We start from the raw sequence: 24,176 nt of genomic DNA on the forward strand, positions 1-24,176 counted from the left end.
AGTGGATATGGCCCAAGTGTTGCAATTCTTCATTCCACAGATTGCTACCACTATCACAATTGCTGTTCTCTCTGGATCTGGAGAAACCCACACAAAAGGATGCCATGAAATGCACATTTGAATTGTACATGCAAGGAATATAAAATAGAGACTTTGAAACATCTTTACAAAAATACCCCTTAGGAATTAAGAGGAAAGGGCTTTTTTTTTTGTTAATACAATATGGGGATTGTAAAGGATGCCTTCTCTCAGCAATGCCTCCAATGTTCATTTTGCAGATCTAGGTAATTATTAGGAACTATGATTGCATTACCCCTGTGGAATTGTTCTCAGGCTAAATTCACTTCTCCAGACAACCCAGTATCACTCAGCAATTCTGCCTCTGCTTCTGAACAAGGCTGACTTGACCTGCTTTGATCAAATGTGCTGAGAGACAAGAGGTAGAAGCTCAACTGAAAGGGATTCTGGAGAACAACGGAAATCACACAGCCAGTGCTGTCAGCCAGCTGAAACAGATGCTGCAATTTCGGGTACAACTGCAGCTTTACTGCTGAGAAGCTGCAGAGCGAGCTTGTCACCAGGGCTCCCTGCTGCAGCCACATCCAGAAGGAGAACTCTGCTCACAAAGCTGCAGAATGGTAAGAAAAGCTCCAGGCTCCTCGCTCAACCCCAGTAACACCAGTTTGCTGTGATGGTCCAACACCCCTAGCAGAACACAGGTGCTCTGTACTGCCACGAGTTACATTCAGTCTTACACCACTACAAACAGCATATTAGTTAGAAGTTCGCTACCTTACAGCTGTGGTTATGCCAGTACCCAGTGAGTGAACACCACATCTAAACCCAGCAAAATCCTTTGTTATGGCAACGAGTCGGGCCAGAGAGGACTCCTCTGCATCACATGCACAACCTGACCTAAGTTGTGGCCATGGGAGCTGAAGATTTAATTGAGCTGAGCACTTGGCTCTGCTGACACTGAGCACCCTGAACTACAAACTGGAATCCTATGGGACCTGGCTCATCCAGAACCTGCCTGAAGGAAGCTCCTGCACCCAGGACTCCTTCTACCATCACTTCCACCAAACACATCCTGACAAAAGCTTCCTTACCACACAGCCATTTAAGACAAAACCCCAAACCAGCACACTTTGTTTCACGCTGCTATTCACTTAAAATAATCTCACAGTTTCTGGTGAGCACTAAACATTACACCATAATAATGTATATGCTCTTACAGGGCTAAACACGCCAAAGCATCAAGCACCAGCTAATGAACCCCCAGTGGTGTCCTGTGGGAGAGACCATCAGACCTTTAAATTGGACCAGCACTTGAGGGCGCTCCTGCAATAAATTTAACTCACCCTAAAATCCACCACTTTGTTTTATTATTAATCAGAGTCTTCTGTTAAAACATCAGTGACCCACGCTGACATTTACTTATGCTTTTGCTGTTACACAGTGGCCCTGTTATTTTGGTAAACAGCAAGCAGAAGTTAGCCCTAACATCAAGCATTCAAGGTTAGCAGCTAGTTATCCTTCCAAATATTCACACAAAGTGATAAAAAGGGCTAAAGGGACAAGAAAACAGTTGAACTGTTTCAGAATTATTTTTTTCCTCCATGTAATGCTCTGAGTGAAGTGTAGAAAGTGGGAGAATGCATCTATTCAGGAGACTAAAACTGGGAACGAAGATGCAAGCACCACTTTGCCTCAAGGGAGAGACATGAGTTGCTGCAGTCCATTAAGGGCAGAGCAGTGGCACTGCCTTTTCACTGTTTCCCCTGGCCTTAATAGCATCCTCTGGTCATCACAGACACCCACATCATACTACATCCTTCCCATCTTCCTTCTTGCAGTGGTCACATCCTGCAGGATGCCAGCATGGAGCTTGGGATCATAGAATGGGATGCTCAGTGTCAGATCCAAGATCCAGCTCTATGATTCTACCATCACAGACACCTATGTTATCCATGGGTTGCATTAATGTTTCAGTTCCTCTGACTTCATGAAACTTGTTCCCTAGGGTTTTTTCTTCCCCTGCTCCCCCTATGAGACAGGGATAAACAGGATAAACAGTCTCTTGACTTAAGTTACAGTCTGTCAGCCTGAAAAAAATCATTCCGTTCAGAACTTCTGCCAATATTATGCTGCATTTGATAACATCCTTGTTTTTAATAACAACTTCCATGTTTTGCCCTTCCTCAGTTTTAGCCAATATACTCAATATTTTTCACTGCAGTATTTTAAAGCATCATATGGTTTTCTCGAGGAGGAGGACAGAACATATTTCTCATTAATACTGATTGCTTAACAGAAAGAAGAATGTAAGGAAACACTGAAGACTAAAAAGAAGTTTCATAACCTTTTATTGTTCCTGTAGTGCTGTACTCCCCCATCACTTTATTCAGCAGTTGTCACTGTCCTTCAGAATACTTAAAAACATCCTTGTCAGTGTTTTAGAAAGTATGTCAGTTAATAACTTTAAGAGAGCAGAAACATAACAAGGCAGGTGTACTTAGCAACACAGCTTAAAGCATACAGACTAGCCTGCCAAAGCTTACAGACAACCACACTATCAAGTCCTACAAAAATGCACTCATGTAACTGCTGCTTACATGCCAAAAGTCATCTGCAATTATAAAAAGGCACAGGCAAAGGGAAGCAATCAAAGAAAGCTGCCCTATAAATCCACGTTTGTCAACAAAAGATAGGCAAACAAAAGTAGGGTATAAAGTAAGTGAGAACAGCACTTCTGTCTGCAATGAATCCTTCTGCAGTGTTTTGTGGTTAATCAGGAGTAAGAAATAAGCTTTTTTAAAAAAGGAATAACTAACAGTACATACCCAATTTTAACAGCTTCTCTAGCTGGTGCACACCAGCCTGAATGAGATTATTCATCAGAACACAGCGTGTGAATCACAAATTGGGCAATAGCTGCCCACCCTAGAAAGCAGACACTGGGATGCTGCAGGGCACGGCTCACAGCTGGTTCAGGGCCTTTCACTTGATGGAACTGTAAAGAAAAAATAAACAACCTGGAACAATCCTTTTGGTTTCGGCATACAAAACAATCCTATCAGAAGAACTGCCTGAGCGCACTGAAGTTCAGAACAGATGTGCCAGGGCAGACAGAGAGCGTGAGTCAGGACAACGTGGGTTTAAACTGCAAACTCAGCCTTACAAGCAGCAGATAGATCCCACGGTCTTCGAAGACTCTGAAGCAACACGGGTTCAAGTTGAGTAGCTAGCTGTTGCCTGTGCCAATAGTATTATTGGAATAATCATTCAGCACTTAATTTATTCCAGAGGAATTCTGACGTCCAACTACTTAGAAACTGACATTCTGAAAACTACACAAGAGCTTTCCAGAAGTCAAAGCCACAATTTCATCACCATGAAGATTATCAAATAGGAATTAAACCTAGGTGTATTTAAAATTTATTTCTAAACAAATTCATAAATATCCTTATAAATAGCAGCAGAAGCCACCTGGGTGGAAATATGTAACGAAGCAGAGAGTTTCTGCAGCCAGCTTTGGCCTGGGCAGTACTGTCAGGTGCGGCAGACACAGCAACCAGGAAAACTCTGAGGAAGCAAGGCAGGTACCAATGAATTCAGCAGTCTCAATGATTGAAAAACAGCTGAGTGAGATGCAGGAGATCTGAAGTTTAGCTGGTGGTCCGTACCAAGTGAGAACAGTGGGAAAAGATACCAAGTATTGGAGCACCATGCTGAGCCTGTTGAGTAATCCAGATTTCAGCTGAATTAAACACACAGTTGTGACTACTGCAGACATCTGTTTACAAGTGGTGTCTAGATCATTAGCAGCTAATTCTACCTCTCTGTGACATTCCATGCCATATGCTGGGTGATCATCTCAGCAACCAACAGGGATTTTCATCTCAAATCCTAACAAATCTGCTCTGTAGGGCTTTGTGGTTGTTCTTGCATCACTTAGTTGTTCTCTATTCTTTTCATACCTCCTGTCTACTGTTTCACATCACCTGTAACTTACTTCCTAAGTGACAATTTCTTCATGCTGTCCTAGGAAAAATTGCTTTCCTTGACAAAGGAAAATGCAAAATTTACCTCCTGGATAAATGCATATTCAGGCTTGAGTAAATTCTGCTGCAGATTTCCTTTGCCACAAGGCTGGGAATCCCAGTGATGCTAGCAGAGCAACAACAGTTAAACTAAAATGTTATGTTGGCTTTTTTTTTTTTTTTTTCCTTTTTAAATGCCAACAGCCCTCAAACACTAGGAAGCCACCTCCTGCTCCCTCCCCAGCTGGCACCACCACCTGCAAGAGGTCTAAGTCAGACACCCTGCAAGTTTCTGTCCATCCCTGGTGGGAGCAGCCTTATGCCCTCATTCGCACTCCTGGTCAGGGCTGCATGTAATGAACAGAATACAAAGAGCAAGGTGAGAAGAACAAACTTTACATGCAACTTCATTAACAGTGAAAATCAGAGGTGATTGCACTTCGCTTGGTGAAATGCATGCCTGCACTAAAAGATGTGATGGCACTTTTGCAGCCGTAACGTACGTAAATGTGAAATTTTGTTTGTACATCTGCCATTAACCAACAACCAAACTGGAAGTGACTTCAGTAACGACAAAAAACAAGATACAAACTGCTTCAGAACCCGGATCGACTCCTTCCTCCAGGACACAAGCAAAGGCACCACAAATCAATCACACTGCCTCAGCCTGGTGGCCTTCCTCCCCTACACAGGAGAAGCTGTGGTCCCTTTCTTCACCCGCTTGGCACTACCAGCTGAGCTTTCTGACAGGCCTGGCAGCAGCTTCAGCCCCAGGACATCTCCTGACCGGAAAGAGGGACTGCTGTCCCAATTGCTGCCAGTGTTCCCACCTTGCACTTCTCTCAATGAAATACAGCAGCAGACTGGAAGCAAACTTGAAGGAACACTGGCAGACCAAATCAGGGTGGGGAGAGCCTCGAGGATTTAGTGGTCCTGTCTCCTGCCAGCCCTCCTGGAAGCAAGCAATCTGACAAGATGTTCCTGCAGCCCCACAGCTTTCACCAAGGCTACGGAGTGGTTCCGCTGCTGGCAAGGAGCAACATGTGGATGGCATATTTTTTTTTTTTTAATCTCTTTGCTCCCATCCCTGTCAATCCCAAGCAAGTTTCAGCCAGCCAAGTGGGAAGGATGGTTCACAATGAGACAAGGATTCCCCAGCTCAACCTGCATATCACCACAGGATGAAGAGGGTACATGCCACTGTGGCGGCACAGCTGTGGCCATCACTCCTGGTTTCCCAGCTTCCAGTAACCCTGCAGACTGAAATAGCAGACCTACTGCTTGATTTTTAGCAGCTGAAGAGCAGCAGTAAACCACATAAGTATTATGTAAAATGATCTTTTTCTAAGTATATGTTTATTGTGCACAGAAGAAGTGGATTTAATTACAAACAACTGGAAGTTTTTAACAGTCTCGATTGCCCCCTACTCCCCTTCTAAAAACTAAGGTTTGGCAGCAGCTTTTGGGTTTCACTGCAAGTCTTCTAAGTATTTCTTTGGAAAGACTTTACACTTGGTCCCAGGCAAGAAGTCAAAATCAACATTTAAAAAGCATGCCCTGCATAATTTCCAGGATTCAGCAGCATTAAGGTATACTTATGGAGGCTGGGAGGAGAACTGCTTTTTGTGCTCTTTGACTTAGTGCATAAAGCTGGTCTTCAGACAAGGAAGTTTATATTCCAAATAATATTTTTAACTACATGTGGTCAAGTGCATAACTTATCAAGACTTTCCTCATTCCCCCTCCCAAAATAAGCCTGAATTGTAAATGTCTTTGCAGTGTTTAGGTTTTACTTAAACCTCAACTAGAAGCAACAGATTCTCAAACCTTCTAATAGAGAATTGTTTGATAGTAGAGGAAGTTTCACATACCATGGGGTCTTAGCTCCTCCGCACAGTAGAACTACAGTTTGGGACAGATAGTGGTACTCAAGCTGAACTGGGTAGCTCTGAGGAGCATTAAGAATGATTTTGTGATCTGTCAGTGTGTTGGCTGGGGAACAATGACCCACAGGTGACAGCTCTTGCTCCTACACTGAAGCCACTGCTTTGGGCTTGCAACACAAACTCTTGGTTTGATCCAAAGCCCAGGAATGGAATTTCACCCATTTCATCAATGTGATCATGAAACAGACCTTTGCAAATTGCTTTTGACTTTTCAGTAGCAGTAAGCTTTTGGTTACAACAATTTACACATGTAAGAAATTATCACAGATTTTGTTTCAAGGGATATTCAAGATTAGAAAGTTTTCTTTACGAATACCTGAAGTATTTAAAAAGAAATACATATTCTTCTGAAATACCTGGGAATCAAGACCCACATCACTCACCGCCTTTTCAGGTGGTGCAGCACGAAATGCCACAGACAACTGAAAAACCTTCCCAGAAGCTGAAAGGAATGAGAGAAGTGAGAACACTAGTGGCATTAAGGAGTCAGGTTTAGAGCAGAAAGTATTTCTGAGCCTTCGTCTAAAAGGTAGTTGTTTTACATTTCTAATCACCAGAGAAAAACTGGGACTATCAAATCACGAATTTCCTGTGTGGGAAGAAGGAAGGGAAAACATCATGGGACTATATTATGCAGTATTTTTCTTCCATGCAGAGAGTTTTATCTGGTATTTATAGAAGAACAGTCTAGATGCAGACTGTCAGCTCACAACAGCATGCCCTTCTTCTTCAGCATCTGTTTCCTCCCCCCATAAAGCCAAAGCTCCACAAATTCCCCAGTGTTCCAGAACTCCCCCCGGCTAATCAGCAACACTGAGATTTTAGCATGAAAGCCACCGGGAAAAATGCAAAACCAAACAAACACAGACCACAAATGACAAACGGTGCAGGGGGTGGGCAGGGGGGAAGTGGAAGAGGCCACGGTGCCGGGCCTGGGCTCAGCACAAGTCCCATGAAAGGCTTGGCCTTGCTCTGCAGCAGGGCCTGCCATGACCAGTCAGACTGGGATGGTCACAGCACATCATGGCCTGTGTCATCAGACGTGCCAGCACTGCTGGTGGCTGAAACTACCTTTGTCAAGAAACCCGCAAAGCTGATAGAATCCAAGGGAGGAAACATGGACCTGCAGGGCTCTCAGTGTCCCAGTCAAACTACCATAAGCAAAGAGTCAGAAAAGACTAATGTAAAGTGGTTGCCTCCCTTTGATGCCTGGAACTGGTCTCCTACAGTGCAAGGCATTAGTAGAAGTTCAAAGCAGTAAGTTTGTACCAGAGATGGAAACCACACTCCCCACGTGCAACCCAAGAGAGCAGATGCCTTATGTCCATCAGCATGAACCTCATGCTGCAATCAGAGCCCAGAGGCTGCATAGCCTCACAGCTCCTCATCACCCAGCACAGGATGGAGGAGGTGAAAACGGAGCCCCTTCAGGCTCAGCAGGGAATAAAACGACAGCTTGGTCCCCAGGGAATTCTGCTGGTTTTAGCTTGACAGAAAAACACGATACTTACAGTAAAAATGTAGCTCTGAAGTTATTTTTGCTCATGCTGATGAGAAAACAGAGCTGGGTTCTCCACAAGCACATGCCAACTGCTGTGGAACAAAAAGCTTTACAAATTTCCTGTAAACTGCAGGGCCAAAGATGGGAGAAAACTCCCTTCACTTGCCTTGGGTTGCTGAACATGCTGGCACACAGCAAATGCTCAGTGGCTCACATGTTCCAGGCTTTAGAAGCTCCCTCGTCAATTGCCACCTGCCCCTCAGAAGCCACTAACATGCTTGGTTGAGGTACCACTCAATTTCAATAATCGAATGAATGTTCCCAAAGTGAGTGTTAGAGTTTGAAAGCACCTTAGTTGGGCATAGTGTTCCTATAACTCACAGTAAGCACAGATGGGAGAACTGCCCCCCAGAGTGGGGAAGGGGTGGCAATGCAGCCCCATGCAGAGCTTGGTTCACACCTGAAGCTACTTTACATGAAATAGTCTGTAAAAATCCGCATAAAAATACTCTTCCCACTTGCACTACATTCACTTCCACCTAACAAATAAATCACACTGGGGAAGCTGCAATGGCTGTGGCCACAAGACGTTCTTGCAGCTCTCTCCCACTGGGATCACAGTAACTGCCATCCCCACACAGCACGTCCACATGCGGGATGGCGAGGGGTTGGGCCCTCTCTACATTTGTTTTTCCACTGAACCCGATAGACTTCCTGGAGGTCAAAGTCACAAAGCTGAGGCAACACTGGAACGTGCAAACAAGCCTGTGAACCTGTGCACGGGCAGGAGTGTGTGGATTCAGCTCTTTAAAATAGTGCCGGACATCGGGACAGCCCCGTGCCATGCTCAGCTTCAAGGGTGGGCAGATCAGGAGATTGGAGGCATTGCTTTATTGGGTGCATTTGCTAACTTCTATGAAAATCCTTCCTTGCAAGAATGGTTAGTTGTGCTCAGGATGTAGGAAAACAAGAATCCTTCAGTAGGAAGGAAATCTCTCCAACTCTTCCTCCAGCTTGCAAGCAGAAATTAACTGGGCTTTTCCAGGAATTTTGGTACTTCTCCCACTTCCAACACACTACAAAAGAGACAGGAGAAGAGGACAGGAATAGATGTCAAACTGCATCTTTCTCCTTACTGGGAATCGATGCATCCCCCTCAGCATCCCCTCCTTTCACTTGGAAAGTAACCAGTAGCAACTTTCTGATGCCTGTTTGCCACCCTCCCCACCCACATTCCTCAATGCAAAAAAAACCTTGAGTATTCTCTGCAACATACAAATCTTAGCAGTGCTGCTCACACACAGACGTGGTGAATTTTCTTTGCAGAGGAACCATATCAGTGGAAATGAAGAAAACTTCACCTATCTATCTATAAAGCATACAGCAGCTTGTTTCTCAAATGCTTTATTGACCAGGGAAGAATGAGTTATGGAGTTCACATTCTCTTCTTGAGACACATCCCTCAGGTCCAAATACCTAGAAATATGGATTTACACACCTAGCAGCTGGGTATTCTTATAACAAGTATCTGGATTTCTTCTTACTTTAGGCAATTGGCAAGCTTTTTCCTTGCCTTTTTAAATTTATAGTAATTAGAAGGATATTCAGTGAAATCATGCATGTTTCTGAATAAGTACACTCCCAAATTTAAAGGGGACAAGGCAGAAATGCATGCAGTTAGAGGTAACTGTGCTCTTCATGGTTTCTCCCCCATGAATGTGAACACACCTTATCAAGATGAGCAGGTATCAACATCAGCAGCACAGAAGGGACAAAAACCATTCACACTTCTGTTGAAAAACAGAAAGGAAGCTACCCGAGGGACTTGCTCTCCCACCTGCAGGAGTAACATGCATGGCCACGAGGGTGTGGTATCTACTTGGAGTCAAGGTGGGATGACATTTTGAGTCTCCCATCCCTCCTTCCCAAGGAAGCTATAAGAACAAGAAATTATTATTCTAACAGATGAAAGTGGGTAGACAGCAGGTATGGGAAAAAGAAACCCAGAGCTGTCACAGCTGGTCCTATAGCTACATCTCTCCAGCTATAGAACATTTTCACCCATCTCAAGGGACAAAACCACATAATTTCTCTAGACCAGTTACTTTACTTTCCAGGTACGTGCCAGTCTTGCCTGGCCCACCACAGACGCCCCTTCAACACAAGCACAGCTCCAACACATTAAAAAGTCAATGCTGGGAAACTGAGGAGAGTCTGAGCTGCATTTCCATAGGCAGCTCCAGAAACTTCACAAGCATGTCACACGTCAGACAAAAGGACTTTGCTTCTACTTTATAGTTCAAGTTTATACCGCTGCAATAAATAACATGAAGGCACTTGGTACTCTCTCTTCTTTTCCTGTTCTCGTTTTCAATTTATTTTCAAAGTACATTTTCTTTTAGGAGACATCAGGTTGGGTTCAGTCCTCATCTCCTCACTGCGGGTGCTCCCCATGAGCTACTCCCAGGCATGGCACTGCCAGCCTACAGAAACCCTAGCACAGAGAACAGCTCAATTTAAGATGCTTCAGCGCAGGAGGAGGTAACAGCTGCACAGGAGCAATCAAGAAATTTTTGTCTTCTCTGGAAAGAGTGCAAATGAAAAAGTTCTTCCCACTTCTAAAGAAAAACTTTACAGAAGTCACACACTTTGGACTCCAGCCAGCATGCATGCTGAGTAAGCTGTGATTTCTTGCAGGCAAGAAACGTGGTGGTTTCTCTCAGGTATAGCCAGCTAGGGGGAGATACAGCAGCCATCCCTCCTCTACAGAAGGAAAAGAAACACTGCTGCCTTCCTTCAGGATAAACAGATAGAACAAACAGCAAATAGAAACAACAACCAAAACCAGCACATGCTGGGGGCAGTCTCAGTTTAAAAAAAAAAAAGTCTGATAAAACCTTGAAATTAGATCCCTGGCTACACATGAATGTGGCCTTTCTGCAGTAATGTATTATGATCTCTACCCCATCAGGCACGTAATGAGGAAAAATACAGGTTACCACTAACACAGACATTGCCTATATGATGGCAAAGAAGAGATGTATGTTTATAACCACACTGTGGCTGTACGGCTGCAGCTGTCAATAGGGATCAGGGAATCCCCCAGACCTCTGAACCACAGCAATCCATGCTTACATGCACAACCCCATTAGCATTAGACAACTGTAAAAGCAATTATTTTACAGGTGCTAGGATGGTCCCAGCTAGAACAATAGCATGACACCCACAGGAGTCCTACATCATGACACGTCTATAGCAGTGCTGCTGCAGGTTTCTTGACACCTCCTGTTACCAGACCCTGTTTGAAGGAGCTCTAACTTGGCCACATTTCAAATACACCAGCTGAAGCTTTCCATGCCATGTGTCCGTTTGACACTAATGATTTTGTTTTGTTTACCTGGAGATGCTACAAAGAAAGAGTTAGGGTCAGGAGCATTCAAAGGGAGAATAAAAAAGTCAGAGAACAACGAGCTGCTTGTCTGACTCCTCTGTATGAAATTCTAAACAGCAAACAGCAGAAGAACCACTGTAACAAGTGATCTAAAGCACAGAGGTGCTACTGCTGAAGACAGCACTTTGTTCTAGTGAACATCCACCAAACTGCATCACAGGCCCTGGAGCTGGCACTGCTTGCATATGAGGTAAAGCCTTGTTGAAGTTTGCAAAGCTTTCCAGGTATTTTTCTTCAGGGTGAATATGCTCCACAGCCAGAGGACCTCTGCTTAAGAGACAACACTCTTAGAATGCAACACAGAGTACATTCTGTACACAGCGGTGGGAACAGAGTAGGACTTGTCTTCATCATGAAGACACCCATAATTAGCGTACCACCTCCTGGTGTCTGCAGCAGGATCATCGTGCCTGCAGTGGAAAGTACCCGACAGATGGCGACCACAGATTCCCACATCCAAGTGTTTTTGTAGTATCTGGTAATTACTGGGAGCCCCATTGGAAAAAATTATAACTACTTCACCACTAATGACAGCCCATTTGGAGCAGAGTCGTGTCCTGCCACCTTCTGAGCCTGTGTGTGCAGGAGGCTGAGTTGTGCAGCAGGGCAGCCTGTTATGAGGCATTTGTATTGCAAGCATCCCATAGGATCCAATCCAGATTTTTTCTTTTTTTTCCCCCTATTCCTTCTTTTCTTGAAGAGGAAAAGAAATGCCGATTTCCAAAAGAAGTTTCAATAGCCCTGTTCTCAAGAATTAGGAAATGCCAGAATACAGATTCCCTTTATGGTTCGAGTCTATTTTTTCCCCCCTTTCTTTTCCACATTTTCCAATAAGGATCATATATTTATTAACAGGACTTACACTCCCTTTAGCTCACAAAACATGGGGCACAAGAAACAAAAGGGGGAGCTGTACGTAAGTGACACTATTGTCCACAGGAACAAGCTCACGTGAGATGGAATCTCCTCAAGTACCTAAACCCACATTTATTTTTATAAAAGAGTTATCTTCTTCAGTTTTGCCTGCCTGGCCCCTGCAGGAGGCAGAGCAGTGCTAAGATGCTGACAGCAAGGTAGGAAATCACACAAAGGATGATTGTGGGTGACACCATAAAATATACCCTGCAGAACCAAACCAGCTTTGTTCTGGTGCTGAGCTACTGCAGCAGAACAAGCAATATATGCTGCCCACTGCTGCCACCAACCCATGCCTGGCACCTCCTAGACTGCTGTTAAAGCATCCAGAACTCGACCTACTGAGCCTCCACAGCCATGAGATACATGCCCTAAACATATGAAATACTACAAAAGAATGTGAATACCATCAAGAAAAATTAGCAGTAGACAAAGATGGGGCATACAAACTTTATGGTAGCTTCATACAGCTTTCACCTTGGTCTTTCCACAGTGGCATTTCCCTCTCCAGCATCCATAAAAGAAGGATGATGCCCCCTCATCTCACAGCAGCGCCATGCAGACACAGTCACTGACGTGGAGCATTCAGTCCCTGCAGTGATCAGGGCTGCAGAAAAGCCCACGAGGAGTTCAACAGTTCGTTATTCAGTGCGGGGTACGGATGGTGCGCCGTAAATAGGGCACGGGGTGACACATTGTATGAGGAGGATAAGAATATTGAATAGCTGCTCATTCACTGCACAACATCCATCTTGTGCACTGAATGAAGTACAAGCTTGTGGAAAAAAAAAAACAACAATGTAAACCATACAAGACAGGCTTTAATTATATGGTATCCAGGGGCTTACCAAGCAGCATACACACATAAAGAGGGACTGTGGTTAGTACTGACGCTGATATTTTCTAGCTTTAAGTAATTTTTTCTTCCTGTGCAATATATTCCTCCTACAAAAACTTCGTATTTGCATTGCCTGCGTTTGTATTTGCATCAAAGTATTTGTTAGAAACATTTTTACTTAAGAATTGATGTAGGTAAGATTCAGAACAGCACTTATTCGCTATACTGTAGTTTAATATATTGCAGTTAAGTACCCGGGATGACAAGTGCATCTATCTATGGTGGAGTATAAAGATAGCCAAGTTCCCTTTTCCATTGCGGAAATAAACTCAAAGTACTCCTCACATGGGTGAGAGTTCAGCCTGAGAGGACCTGGAAAGTGATATACAGATTGCAAGCATGCCTAAAGACCAGAAGGGTTCTCCTCACAGGTAAATAGACCACAGAACTGAAGGAAGTGCATGGTAAAGCCACACACACACACACCCCAAGAGAGCTGGGCACGTTTCTGACAATCAGACTGCATACACATGGCAAGGTTTAAAATCCTTTCCCCCCATAGACATATGCTTTCAGAACCAGCACTGTTCTCAATACAAGAACGGCTCCCACACTCTGAAAAAGCACTTGGTATAGCAGTAATCCTCAGCCACACTGCCATCACATCCTGTCTGTAGTCTTACATCATGACTCGGTAGATGCATATACACTACATTAAACAAAATCCAATGAGATTACATCTGATTGTACATGCTCTTTTCCTACAAGTGAAAAGCCCCTTTTCCACCACAAGCACAGAGTCGGATTATTTCTTCAAAATCTTAAGATCTCTGCCCCACTGAAAGTAAGAGAAGTTTCAAGAACTGGCATTTTACCTTATGCCTGCTATGGAAAATGATGAAAAAGACCTGAAAATAAAGCAACAGGGGATAGATACCCACATGCACTGCACATCCCTAAGAACTCTTGTAAAGCGATGAACTTGTGCATCAAGCATCAGCCATGCCAACCAGCATTCTAATATTATAAGCTCAGAACTGCTGCTCTCATCTTTGGAGTATGCTGAGAACACCACAAAGCAAAGCACACCCAGGCCCAGAAACACCTGTCATTTACCATATACATTCTGTACACCCAAACACATCAACAGGAGCAAAAACTCCAGGTTTGCTAGGCAGCTTCTCAGCCCTAGAAAGTTTACTTGCCAGGAGCTAATACAGACATGCTTAAAAGACAGGTTTGGTGTGTGCCCAAAACAAACCTGAAGCATTGGTACAGCTTTAAGTTTTGTCACTCCCAAAGACCAGCCACATGCACAGTGCTTCGTTGCTCATGCTCAGTGCAGGAGCACATCAGGGCTCGGAGCATAAGCAGGAATCCACGAGTACCTTTTGAAGCTTTTGCCATGGAACCAAGAGGAGAAAAATCCCTGGTCCACACTTCTTCAGCTTTTTTTTTATCCACCCTGACTCCATTCCTAGGAGGAAGGCTCAGCTGCTGCTTTAAGTGTGAGCTGGATGCTCCTGCTCCCTCAGCCAGCTGCAGGACAGTGTTATGCCTTGCACAACTTGCAGGTGTAACCCATACACATCTGGGCTACACCTCAGTATGCAGACATCAGCTACCACAGCAGCACCTGCAGAGGTGCATGAAGTACAACCAAATGCACTCCAAACTTCTTGTTCCAGCTCAGAAAGAGAAAATGCCAAGTAGCAGTAAGAGTGGGGTATAGGGAGACTGAACAAGGGAAGGAAGCCAACGGGAAAGCTGTCCGTCTGCGCAAGGAGCAGGGAAATGGGTCTCTGAGGCATCCCGAGATTTACAAGAGGGCCAAAAAGTGACTTCCTGCTATTCAAGTCTAGGCTGAAATATAATCAACGACTGTCAGCATAACACTGACTCACATCCATCAGATTTATAAATCAGTACTTTGACAAAGAATGCACTCTGTTGGCTTCAGCACGGATAACTCCGAACTACTCAGATCTGTTGTTTAACCCGCTCCAAGTCGAATGCCGTTCCTGCAAAACCCAATGCTGGGCACAGCCTGCCAGCATCGATACGAGAATACAGCTGACTGAGACGCTACCTGGGGAGAACACAGAAGTCTTTTGGACAACCTTTAGGCCATAAAGACAAGCAGATCAACGTCAGCATTAGCTTACTGGGTTTTTTCTTCCCAATTTAATATAGGAAAAAAAAAAAAAAAAAGAATATTCATAGCTTGATCTTCAAGCACTTCACCAGAGAGCAGACTTGCAGGCAGAAATACATTAAGAAGCTACAGAGCACAACGCCTCCAGCACAGCCTGCCCTGCTGGGTGAAGGTGTGATTTCCGCACCCACGCAGCAGGCAGACCTCACTGCCTTTACACATCTCTCCTTACCCCCCTCCCATCAGATGGAAACGCGCCTTTTCAGACACTCCTCAGCACAGCTCCAACACGTGAGACAAGGCTGTGCTTCTGGAATCAAAACTTTCAGCAGCAGGACTGACGGAAGCCCCGCCGCCCTGCACACGCAGCCCCGCGCGCACCTCAGCGGTTGGGAAGCTCCTGAGCCACACGCCAGACTTCCACACCATTTCTATTCCAAACGGCTCACGGCACTGCAGCCCATTTGCGTGTGACGGCAGAGCTCCGAGCGACGCGTGCTGACAAAGCGACCCACGGCCTCAGCTGAAGGCCGGCACCCGCAGCACAGCAGCTCGAGCTGCGGCCTCGGGGTTTCCTCGGGAAGCGGCCGCACCTCCCGCAGGGTGCGGCGGGCTGCGCGCAGGTGCCGCGGGGCGGCCGTGAGCCGAGAATGCCTCACAGCCCGGCCCCGCCGCTTCGGGAGGCGGCGGCGGCGACGCTCGGAGATCAACGCACGCAGAACGCCTCACGCTTTCTCCGCACAGAACAACCGCACCGGCGCGACGCGGCGCCCTTCCCTGCGGTGCCGGCAACTAACGCGGGAGAAGGGACGCAGCAGCAGCCCCTCCAGCAGCCCCGCGGGGTGCGCGACCCCCGCGCCCCGCCCGCAGCCCCGGCCCCGCAGCGCCCCGCCCGCCCCGCGCGGAGCCTCGAGGCGCTGAGGCGCCGCCGCCACGTGAGCGCGGCCCGGCCCGGCCCCCGGCAGCCACCACCCACCGCCCGGCCCGGGGCTGAGGAGCGGCACCCGCGGCTGACCGCCACGCCGGGCCGAGCCGCCCCGCACCTGCCGGGAGCCGCCGGCTCGCCGCCTCCTCCCGCTCCCCGCTCACCGAGCAGCAGCAGCCGGTGCGTCTGCTTGTACTCCCTCTTCTCCGCCTTCAGCGTCTTATCGATGCTCTTGCTCCGCTTCTTATCCGCCCGCTCCTTGGCCACCAGGTCCTGCCGCAGCCGGTGCCGCACCTGCGGGTCTCCGCACTGCTGCTGCTGCTCCGCCGCCGCCGGGTCCGCCTCGCCGCGGCCGCCGTAGGGCACGGAGGGGTGCGCGGCGGCCAGGCGGGAGCGCAGGCTGTAGCACAGCCCCATGGTGCCGGAGCCGCCCGCTGCCCGCCCTACCGCATGCTCCGCGCCGGGCAGGGCGAGGCGGCGGCGCCCGGCGGCCTCTTAAAGTGGCCCCACTCCCTCCGGCGGGCTGCGGAGCGCGGTCCCGCCCCTCCCTCGCTGGGTCCCCCCGCCGCGGCCGGCGGGAGGCGGCCACACGTGATGCGGACATGTTTACCGTATTCTCTGGAAAGCGGCCCCCGCCCGCCCCCTCCCCGCGCTGTCGGGGCGCTCCCACCCCGTCTCGCCCCGGTGCACGCAGCCCCGGCGCCCGCCGCCGTCACGTTTCCCCCCCCGCGAGCCGCGGCCGCGAAGCCGACGGGCGACATCCCTGCTTTGGGCGTGTCGCGACATGCGATAGCCGCGCGCTGCCGGCCCGAGGCGCGTGCTGAGAGGTCCCGACTCGCTGGAGATGGGGATGTTGCACCGCGACGGCCCTATTTCTCTGCCCCAGATTCTCTTCGCTCCCTGCCATACACGTCTGTGGGAGCGGCTTCTTGTGTTTTCCATCGGCACCATCATCGGTGGGGACGTTAATGGTGACTCTTTGCTCTCCTGCTCTGCCCTTCTCCTCTGCAGGCACCACATCTGTTTCTTTTTTACAAGCAAACTTCAAATTTACCTCCCGTGCTGCAACCGATGTACCTGGCCGGGGCTGTAACTGTGGCTGCGGCACCGACCCCTTCCCTGGCAGCGCCCTCAATGCACGGCACTGCCAACTCTGTCATGCTGCACTTCACACTCATCTCCGGCTGGCTCTGAGCATTCCCTTACAACATGACTAATGCTCTCTGGGGCCTGGCCACACATCCTGCATGCCGGAGTCAGACCTCTCCAAGCAGCTCTCGGTGCTGCAGCGTGCCCCTGCTAACAGCCTGCATGCTTATTGCTGAAATCTCACTTTCAGAGCTTTCTCGTAAGTTGGACATCTTGATGGAAATCTCTGCAAAGCTGAGAGTCTCTGTGAGCAGAACACACCCATTACGAGCTGCTCGCTTCCTTGTTTCTGCAACACCCAGGGCTGAGCAGGTCACATACTGCAGCACCAGTCTCCATCCCTAGCGAGGGGATTGCTGCATCAGCCGTGGGAGCTGCAGGATACTGCTGGCCAGGTGTGCCAGCCAGCTCCAACATCTATTTGTATCTTGCCACTCATGAGGTTTTTGCCAGTCTTGGGTTTTAACCCAACTGATTGACACGGACTCTGCAGGGAGGCAGCACTGAGCAGCTCACAGCCCTCAGCCCCATCCCACAGCTGCTCTGCCAAGCACCTCGCTGGCACCCTGCACCCCACGTGCTTCCAGGAACAGTCAGAGATGGCAAGCAGGGATGCCAGAACCAAGTTCAGGAAACGTGTTTAAATGATCTGTGAGTCTGGGCTCAGGCAGGGTCACGAACAAATGCTTCACAGCCCTAGAGAGATTGGCACCTACTCCGTCAGAAGACACTGTGCGCCTGTGTCCATTAAGAAGGATGCCAGGTACTGCAATGAGTATATTTCTGTCTCACCTAGGCCAGGCCCAGGACCTCGTGGTCAGGTCCTTTCCTCTCCAGTCCTTCATGCTGTGCTCAGGGAGGTCAGTGGGTCTGTTCCTGGAGCACAGGGAGAGAACATCGACTTCTTTCTATTAATTGTGTTGCCTATGCAGCATACGTTGCACCTGATCAATACCATGCTGCCTGGCTGTTACAATAATTAATAAGTGTACAAATTAAATCATTACCTGGAGGATAAGTTCACTTTAAACATGACTGTGAACCCAAGATTCAGAAGCAGTTGTGTGTTGCAGAAATTAATCAACCTCACATTGTGCTGAAGATGCCCACATGACTCACTTTCTGTCTCCACCGCTGTAATGTCTTTTCCTCTGTGACGGCGAGTTCATCCTTGTGATGAGCACACCCCTGAGATGTAATATACCAAGAAAATGTAAAGGTCAGACTAGAGGATTATTAATAGCAGTTTTCTTCTTCCTGTGCGTTTTGGAGAGGTACACGAACAGGAGTAAGGTCACACTCGGCAACTGCGTGCTCTGTGATGGGGATCTGTGTGCTGCTGCACGAGGAGAGGGGACTCATGGAGACAAGAGATGCCTAAGCAGAACCAAAAGGTAAAGGGAGAAGCTGGGAAGAAGCAGTCAGCCTACAAGCTTGTTCCCTTGGCTCTGCAGGCAGACAGACATTCTCTGCTTTCCTCTTGTGCAGTTTGGAGCAGGACATGTTTACAGTCACGGTTTCAGTTTCACCACTTTTGTACCGTTTCCGGCTCAGGTGGCAGTCCTGTGCAGCACACCGACTTATCTTTGCTGCACTGTGCATCCTCTCCTTAGCGTGATCTAAAGGAGGAATCTGAGTTGGAAGTAGAGCCGAAGTGGAAGACAGGCTTCCTCTCTTCCTATTGCATTTCAGAATCCTTAGAATAACTCATAAAACTTGTGGTTTGCTCCTTTCAGGAAATCAGAAGTTGCACGTGACTTCAGTGACAGCAAGGGTAAGGCCATTTATTTCATCTTGAGAGAGCGGGTGACACAGTGACAGTTTTCTGAGATCACACAGTCTCAGAGCTGGCAGAGGAAACCACCTCTAAGGTCAAACCATCTCCTGCCATTCATGTGCCCTGTTCATCCACATAACGTTATCCTGCGGACAGATTCAGGCTTAAAAAGCACAGCTTACGTTTGTTGCCCAAAATGCACTTAAAGAATATGTTTCGAAAGGCCATGGGCACACACTGTGTATCTATCCCACCCAGCCAGTGTGTTCAGCTTCTGTCAGCCTCAAGGGACAGAGATTTGCCTTCCCCGAGTGCTGGGCTGTGCACCCCTTTAATTTTTTATTCTGTTGTTTTTACTGTCTGCAACAGGGGGTGGGAAAAGTGGAGAGGTGAAAAAGCAAACCAGGCCATCTGGGAGTGCAGAAAATACGGGGGAAGAGAGGAAGAGAGACAGTAACTACAGGACTGCGGCATTAAAAGAAGAAACATGGGCACATAAGCGAAAGAACTTGGATTAACACCAGGAAATATGTCAGCAGGAGAAATGTAAATGAGTAAAATTTGCATCTATTTGTGCCTTGGGAGGGAAACTAATTGATTGAACTCAAGATATCCTCTCAGAACTCCCATTCCCATTACTGTAAGTGGCCTATACACGCAGCGTTCATTTCTTGTTGCAAAACACCGGTGTGTCAGAGCTGCTCATGAGCATCCTGCTGCTCCTCTCCCACAGCTCGTCCTCTCTCCAGTGCACTGGTTTGCACTCAGCTTTACCAGTGCAGGTGGCTGTGGCCTGGCACCTCTGCAGAAGGCATCTCAAGCAGAGCAGTGAGCCGCTCGCTGCAGCTGCAGCAGCAGAGGCTGCTGAGCACCCCCAACAATGCCTCTTGGCATCCAGTGGCAAAACAAGGTCCTTAAGGCATGGCAGGATGAAGTGAGGTTTGTGAAGTTTGCCCGACGTCTGTATGACAAAATGCCCACAACAAACGGTGAGCATTTAACATTAATTTTAGCTGAAGCAAGCTCTGTCTGGTCTCTTCTTCTGGGCTTTCACTTCAGGTCAATAAGTAGATGCTGTCATTCCCCTATTTCCTGGACTAAAGATTTAAAAGTGAGTAAGCACCTCATTTCTGTCTTGGATTCCATATATCTCTGTTTATATATTGAGCTGAACTGTTAACTTCTTGTCTTCTTCCAGAAACTTTGAGAGCCAAGAGTTCCTAATATCCGTAACCACAAAGTTACCATCAGTGGCTTTGCCACATCTGTTAATTTAAAAGCCAGTTTATCTGCAAATTAAGAAGTATGACATTCAGATGAGGGATGAAGGTTAGAATTAGTTACGTTTGAGTTGTATTTCTAACATAAAATGGAAAATGTCTTGTTGGGCTTTCAATCAGAAGACAGTGCTCGCAAGACATGGACAGCAAATGCTGTATTAGTGTTGCAGCACAGCAGGCTTCTAATCTTCCTGGGCTCATGAGGGCATTGGATGAGGAAAACCCCCTTCATCTAAGAAGGTATTCGAGTCCATTCCATGTGTGATGAATGCAAAGTCTCTACACAGAGCCCAGAGCATATGGGTATGGCTATGGGCTGTGATGCCCGCTCTCAGTGCCAGCCCTGACGCCCTGCAGCCCACCTCCCTGAACACACAGGGCGAAGTCCTGGGCTGTGCACAGTGTTAATGCAGCCGAGTTGGGGAACTGCCAGCTTATTAATATCCGGACTAATTTTGTGCAGATGTTAGCTATTCTAAAGCGATTGCCACGAGATCCTTCATCACCTCATTCACCGTTTGTCCTCTCCACAGTCCTGGGAAGGGACAGAAGATGGTCTGTGGCTCAAAGAAGGGCATTCAGGGATGGCAGTGGGACATGGATATGTGTATCTGAGTGTACTGCACTATGAGCTCAAACTGACATAGTGGGTATAAATTAAAGTGTGACTCTTTGCTCCTGGCTCTGTTCCCCTTGCCCAGCTTCAGAAGGCTCTCATTTAGCTGTCCCTCAGCAGTGACGGCATTCTGTGCTCGGGAGGCGGAATGCTCACGGGCAGGTAGGGTTCACTGGGCACAGAACCAGCCAGTGTCACCATCCAAACTCCAAAGTACAAGCTTTTCATTGCACTGAATACAATAAAACTTGCTACCTTTCCACTTGTCTGTCTTTCTGGACGTTTAGTTGTTTTCAGCATCATGCATCGCTTTTGCTTCAGGCATACCAAAGCATATTCCCTATTTTTTATTTTTACCATATCTGCTGTTCCCTATAAGTGGCTTTTTGGGTCTTAGAGATGTCACCTGAAAACACATTTGTGACTTCAAGTGGCAAAAGAATAGAGCACGTTGTAAAATTGCTTCCATTCACACACATCTGATTACCCCACTGCGCTGCTCTCACTGGCTTCATTCACACCTCTGGGGTCAGCTGCTGTGTGTGGGGTGCCCTGAGCTGGGCTACAAAGCCACATGAAAGCAGCAAATCGATATTCTGATTAAGCAGTTTGTTTTCATTTCTTAACTGGCAGTCCTACCGACATGTCCTGGTTCCCCTCTGTCCCATTTGTTGTTGGGATCGTTGTGGCACCTCCAGCGAGCAAAGGTTGTCGTGGGACTCCCTGCACAAACAGAGCGGGTTTTCAAGGATAATACACAACATAAATGAGCAGCCTTGTTCTGTCAACAAAAGCCCGTGTGTTTATAAGGACCCTCGAATGTGTTTTTAAAAATACTCGGGTGGATATTTTTAGCAGTGAGAGCCTCTCCAGCCTCCCCCAGCACACCGACACTGTTCTCAGCGACGCCCTCCCCTCACCCCCCCGCACTCAGGGATGCTCCTGCACAGTGCAGCCCCAGCAGCAGCAGCCCTTGTTAGTCGGGCTGCACTGACATCTGTTGGCTCTTATCAACAGAGGTAGGAAAAAAACAAAACCACTCGGTTCCGTACACTGAGATAGCACTCACAGGCAGAAACAAATAGCTGGGTGAGTAACCCTGCGATAACGCTGCCTTGTGTCCAGGAGCAATGAGCAGTCCATAGACGGAGCTGGACGGTGGGCAGGTCATACAGGTTTGGAAGCTGAGAGCCTCCCGTCTGGCTGGCAATGTGTCCCACACCTCGTGAAGCACCTCATACCCAATGGCCGTCCTTCCAGTTCTGTGCTGCTCCCCAACTCGTCCCCAACCCCAGAGCTCAGGGCTGAGGCTGCAGCCCGCCTGCAGCTGTGTTCCCCCGGTGAGCTGATCAGTCCATGTGAATAATTAAACCAGAGGATACACACACTCATTTCTGAATCAGCGTCTGAAAAGATCACACATCCTTTCGGAACAGAACAAGGAAGAACTGAGCAAACATTTCACTTGAAGCAGTGCAGTCTTACTCAGATGCACGACTTGGAAAATCCAACTTCAGTTGCTCAGTGCAATAAGCAAAGAACAACTGGATGTCCTGCAGTTCAGCCAGCGCATTTGGCTAAAAGCTCCATCCTGCAAATACTGTATTTAAATGTCAGAACTCTTATTCACAGAATTCATAGAAAGCTTAATCAAAGTAACAGTGCTACCCACTTCTGTCAGGCTCAGTGATGGCGCAATTACCGACCTCTTTTTAATGACTGCAGCCAGAAGTGCAGCAAGCACTGAATTTCATTGGGAAGCCCACTGGAAGCACTCCTGGTCCAGGCACTGATTTGGCCTCAGCACTCTTTGAGTGAAAGAAAGAGACAACAGATAGTACAGAGGTACTGGGGCATGGAGGGCAGAAGCACTTGGGCTGCTGCAGAAGATGCCCAGCAGCTCTGTGTACCTGCTGTATGCACATCCCTTGTACCCAACCCAGGCTGCAGCGAGGAGATGGAGACTATCATCAATTTCCCTTTCCAGTGGAAACAATTCCAGGAATCCTTCTCCTTGCTATTCTTCACAAATATTTGTTAAATGCTTGAGTCAACAGCATTTAATTTTGGCCTTACAAAGTATGATCTCTTTTTAAAAAGTCAGATCAGCCCTTTGGTTTTGAAGACAGTTCGTGGCATTTAGGTTTCAAAGTCTTTTAAAATAGAATTAGGTTATTTTACAGCATTATAAATCTCTGCTGGTTGGCTCCAGAGTAAGTAGGCTGTTAATCCTACCAGTAAAGATTTCATAATTTCTCTGAGCACTGCAGTTTAATGTTTCCCATGGAAGCATTGCGCCAGGCTGACTGCCTGCTAGACTTTGTTGCTGTCATGCAGTTTCAAAGGGGAAAATCGCAGAGAAACAGTGGATCTACGTTCTTAGGGGGGAGAAAAACAGTGAACATGAAAGCACCCATGGCCATGTGGCACAGTGGGGGTAAGGCTGTGGAAAAGCCCCAGGGCAGCTCTGCATCCGAGCATCTGGTTCCTGCCAAGACTCACAGGAGCCAATGTGAGGAGCTGGAGCTGCCAGGACCAGGAGGCTGAGTGCAGCCCGGGCTCTGAGCTTCTCCTCACACCTTCTCTGTGTGCTCTCCTTAACACTTGCATCTCGCCTCTCAGTAGGGCTGCAGACAGCAGGCATCCGTTCACCACAGCTGCAGCTGTAGTCATAATTCTGATTGCTTGTGCTCTGCTTCCAGGGCCTGGTACTGCCAGCAGCCAGAGGGAGGGCAGGGAACGCTCCCGCAGCACAACAGCAGAATGTGCTCTGCATTGCACCTGGCGCTCTGGGAACAGGGTCAGATTCCCCAGATGCAGCCTTCCGCTAAGTCCATCGCAGTGCTCAGGAACAGATTTCACTCTTTCACCCTCCGCTTGCAGCAGTATAGCTTACGCTATTAGTTAATGACATCCGTATATCTTGTGCTAGTAGTTAACGACATCTGAAACTGCAGCGAGGGCTGCAGGATGATGAGAGCCCCGCGTTGTCCCAGGGGACAGTTCTCTGTGCACACAGAGTGGGTTTTCAATGTTCTCTCCCGTTACATCACTGAGAAATTGGCTGAGCTGGCAGCTGCAGTGCCCGGTGCGCAGAGCACAGCGAGGCACAGCGCCGTCCTCTAGGTGTCCCCCGCGCCACGCTCAGCCCGCAGCGCCGTGCCCGCAGCGGTGGGCAGCGTGGGAGCCCTTCCCGGGGTGCTGATGAGGCCTCGGTGTGAACGCCGACACCGTTACGGGTTAAAAAGAAAAAAGAAAAAAGAACAAAAGAGCTTCGTTTGTTTCTCAGTGCTCAGGCTGGCACTTCCCGTCTCGCTTTCCCACCTCCGGTGCCTCAGCCAGACTGCGTGCCGCCCGGTGCCAGAACGCTGCTGCGCCTGGGCTGCGGGTGCGAGGAGGATGGATGCTCATCACACACAACCTTCCGCCCTCCAGAACAACAGTCAGCAAATTGGAAAAATACCGTGCTCCATCTCAAGATGGATTTTGCTGCTGCCTCAGTCACCATCCTTATTCTCACCTTCCCGCTGGCTTTCATAGAGGAAGAATCCATTAACTCTTTGCTGGGCAGGAGCTGTGT

The 24,176-nt window shown here is 47.9% G+C and overlaps 1 protein-coding gene across 2 annotated transcripts in view; it reads right to left on the reverse strand.

The window, feature by feature from the left end:
• The window catches only part of GNAS (GNAS complex locus), a 130,748-nt gene extending 114,503 nt beyond the window's left edge, over positions 1-16,245 (reverse strand). Inside the window, exon 1 of one of the 2 annotated variants that reach the window (XM_025142352.3) lies at positions 15,939-16,245. In XM_025142352.3, the coding sequence (XP_024998120.1) occupies positions 15,939-16,191 (253 nt within the window). In that variant the 5' untranslated portion in view covers positions 16,192-16,245. Of the gene's footprint in view, positions 1-15,230; positions 15,441-15,938 lie in introns of those variants that run through there. The other variant, XM_046903073.1, reaches the window with a different exon arrangement.
• Positions 16,246-24,176: the final 7,931 nt, after the last annotated feature.

Source organism: Gallus gallus, chromosome 20 (genome assembly GCF_016699485.2).
Source record: "Gallus gallus isolate bGalGal1 chromosome 20, bGalGal1.mat.broiler.GRCg7b, whole genome shotgun sequence".
Taxonomy (NCBI): Eukaryota; Metazoa; Chordata; class Aves; order Galliformes; family Phasianidae; genus Gallus; species Gallus gallus.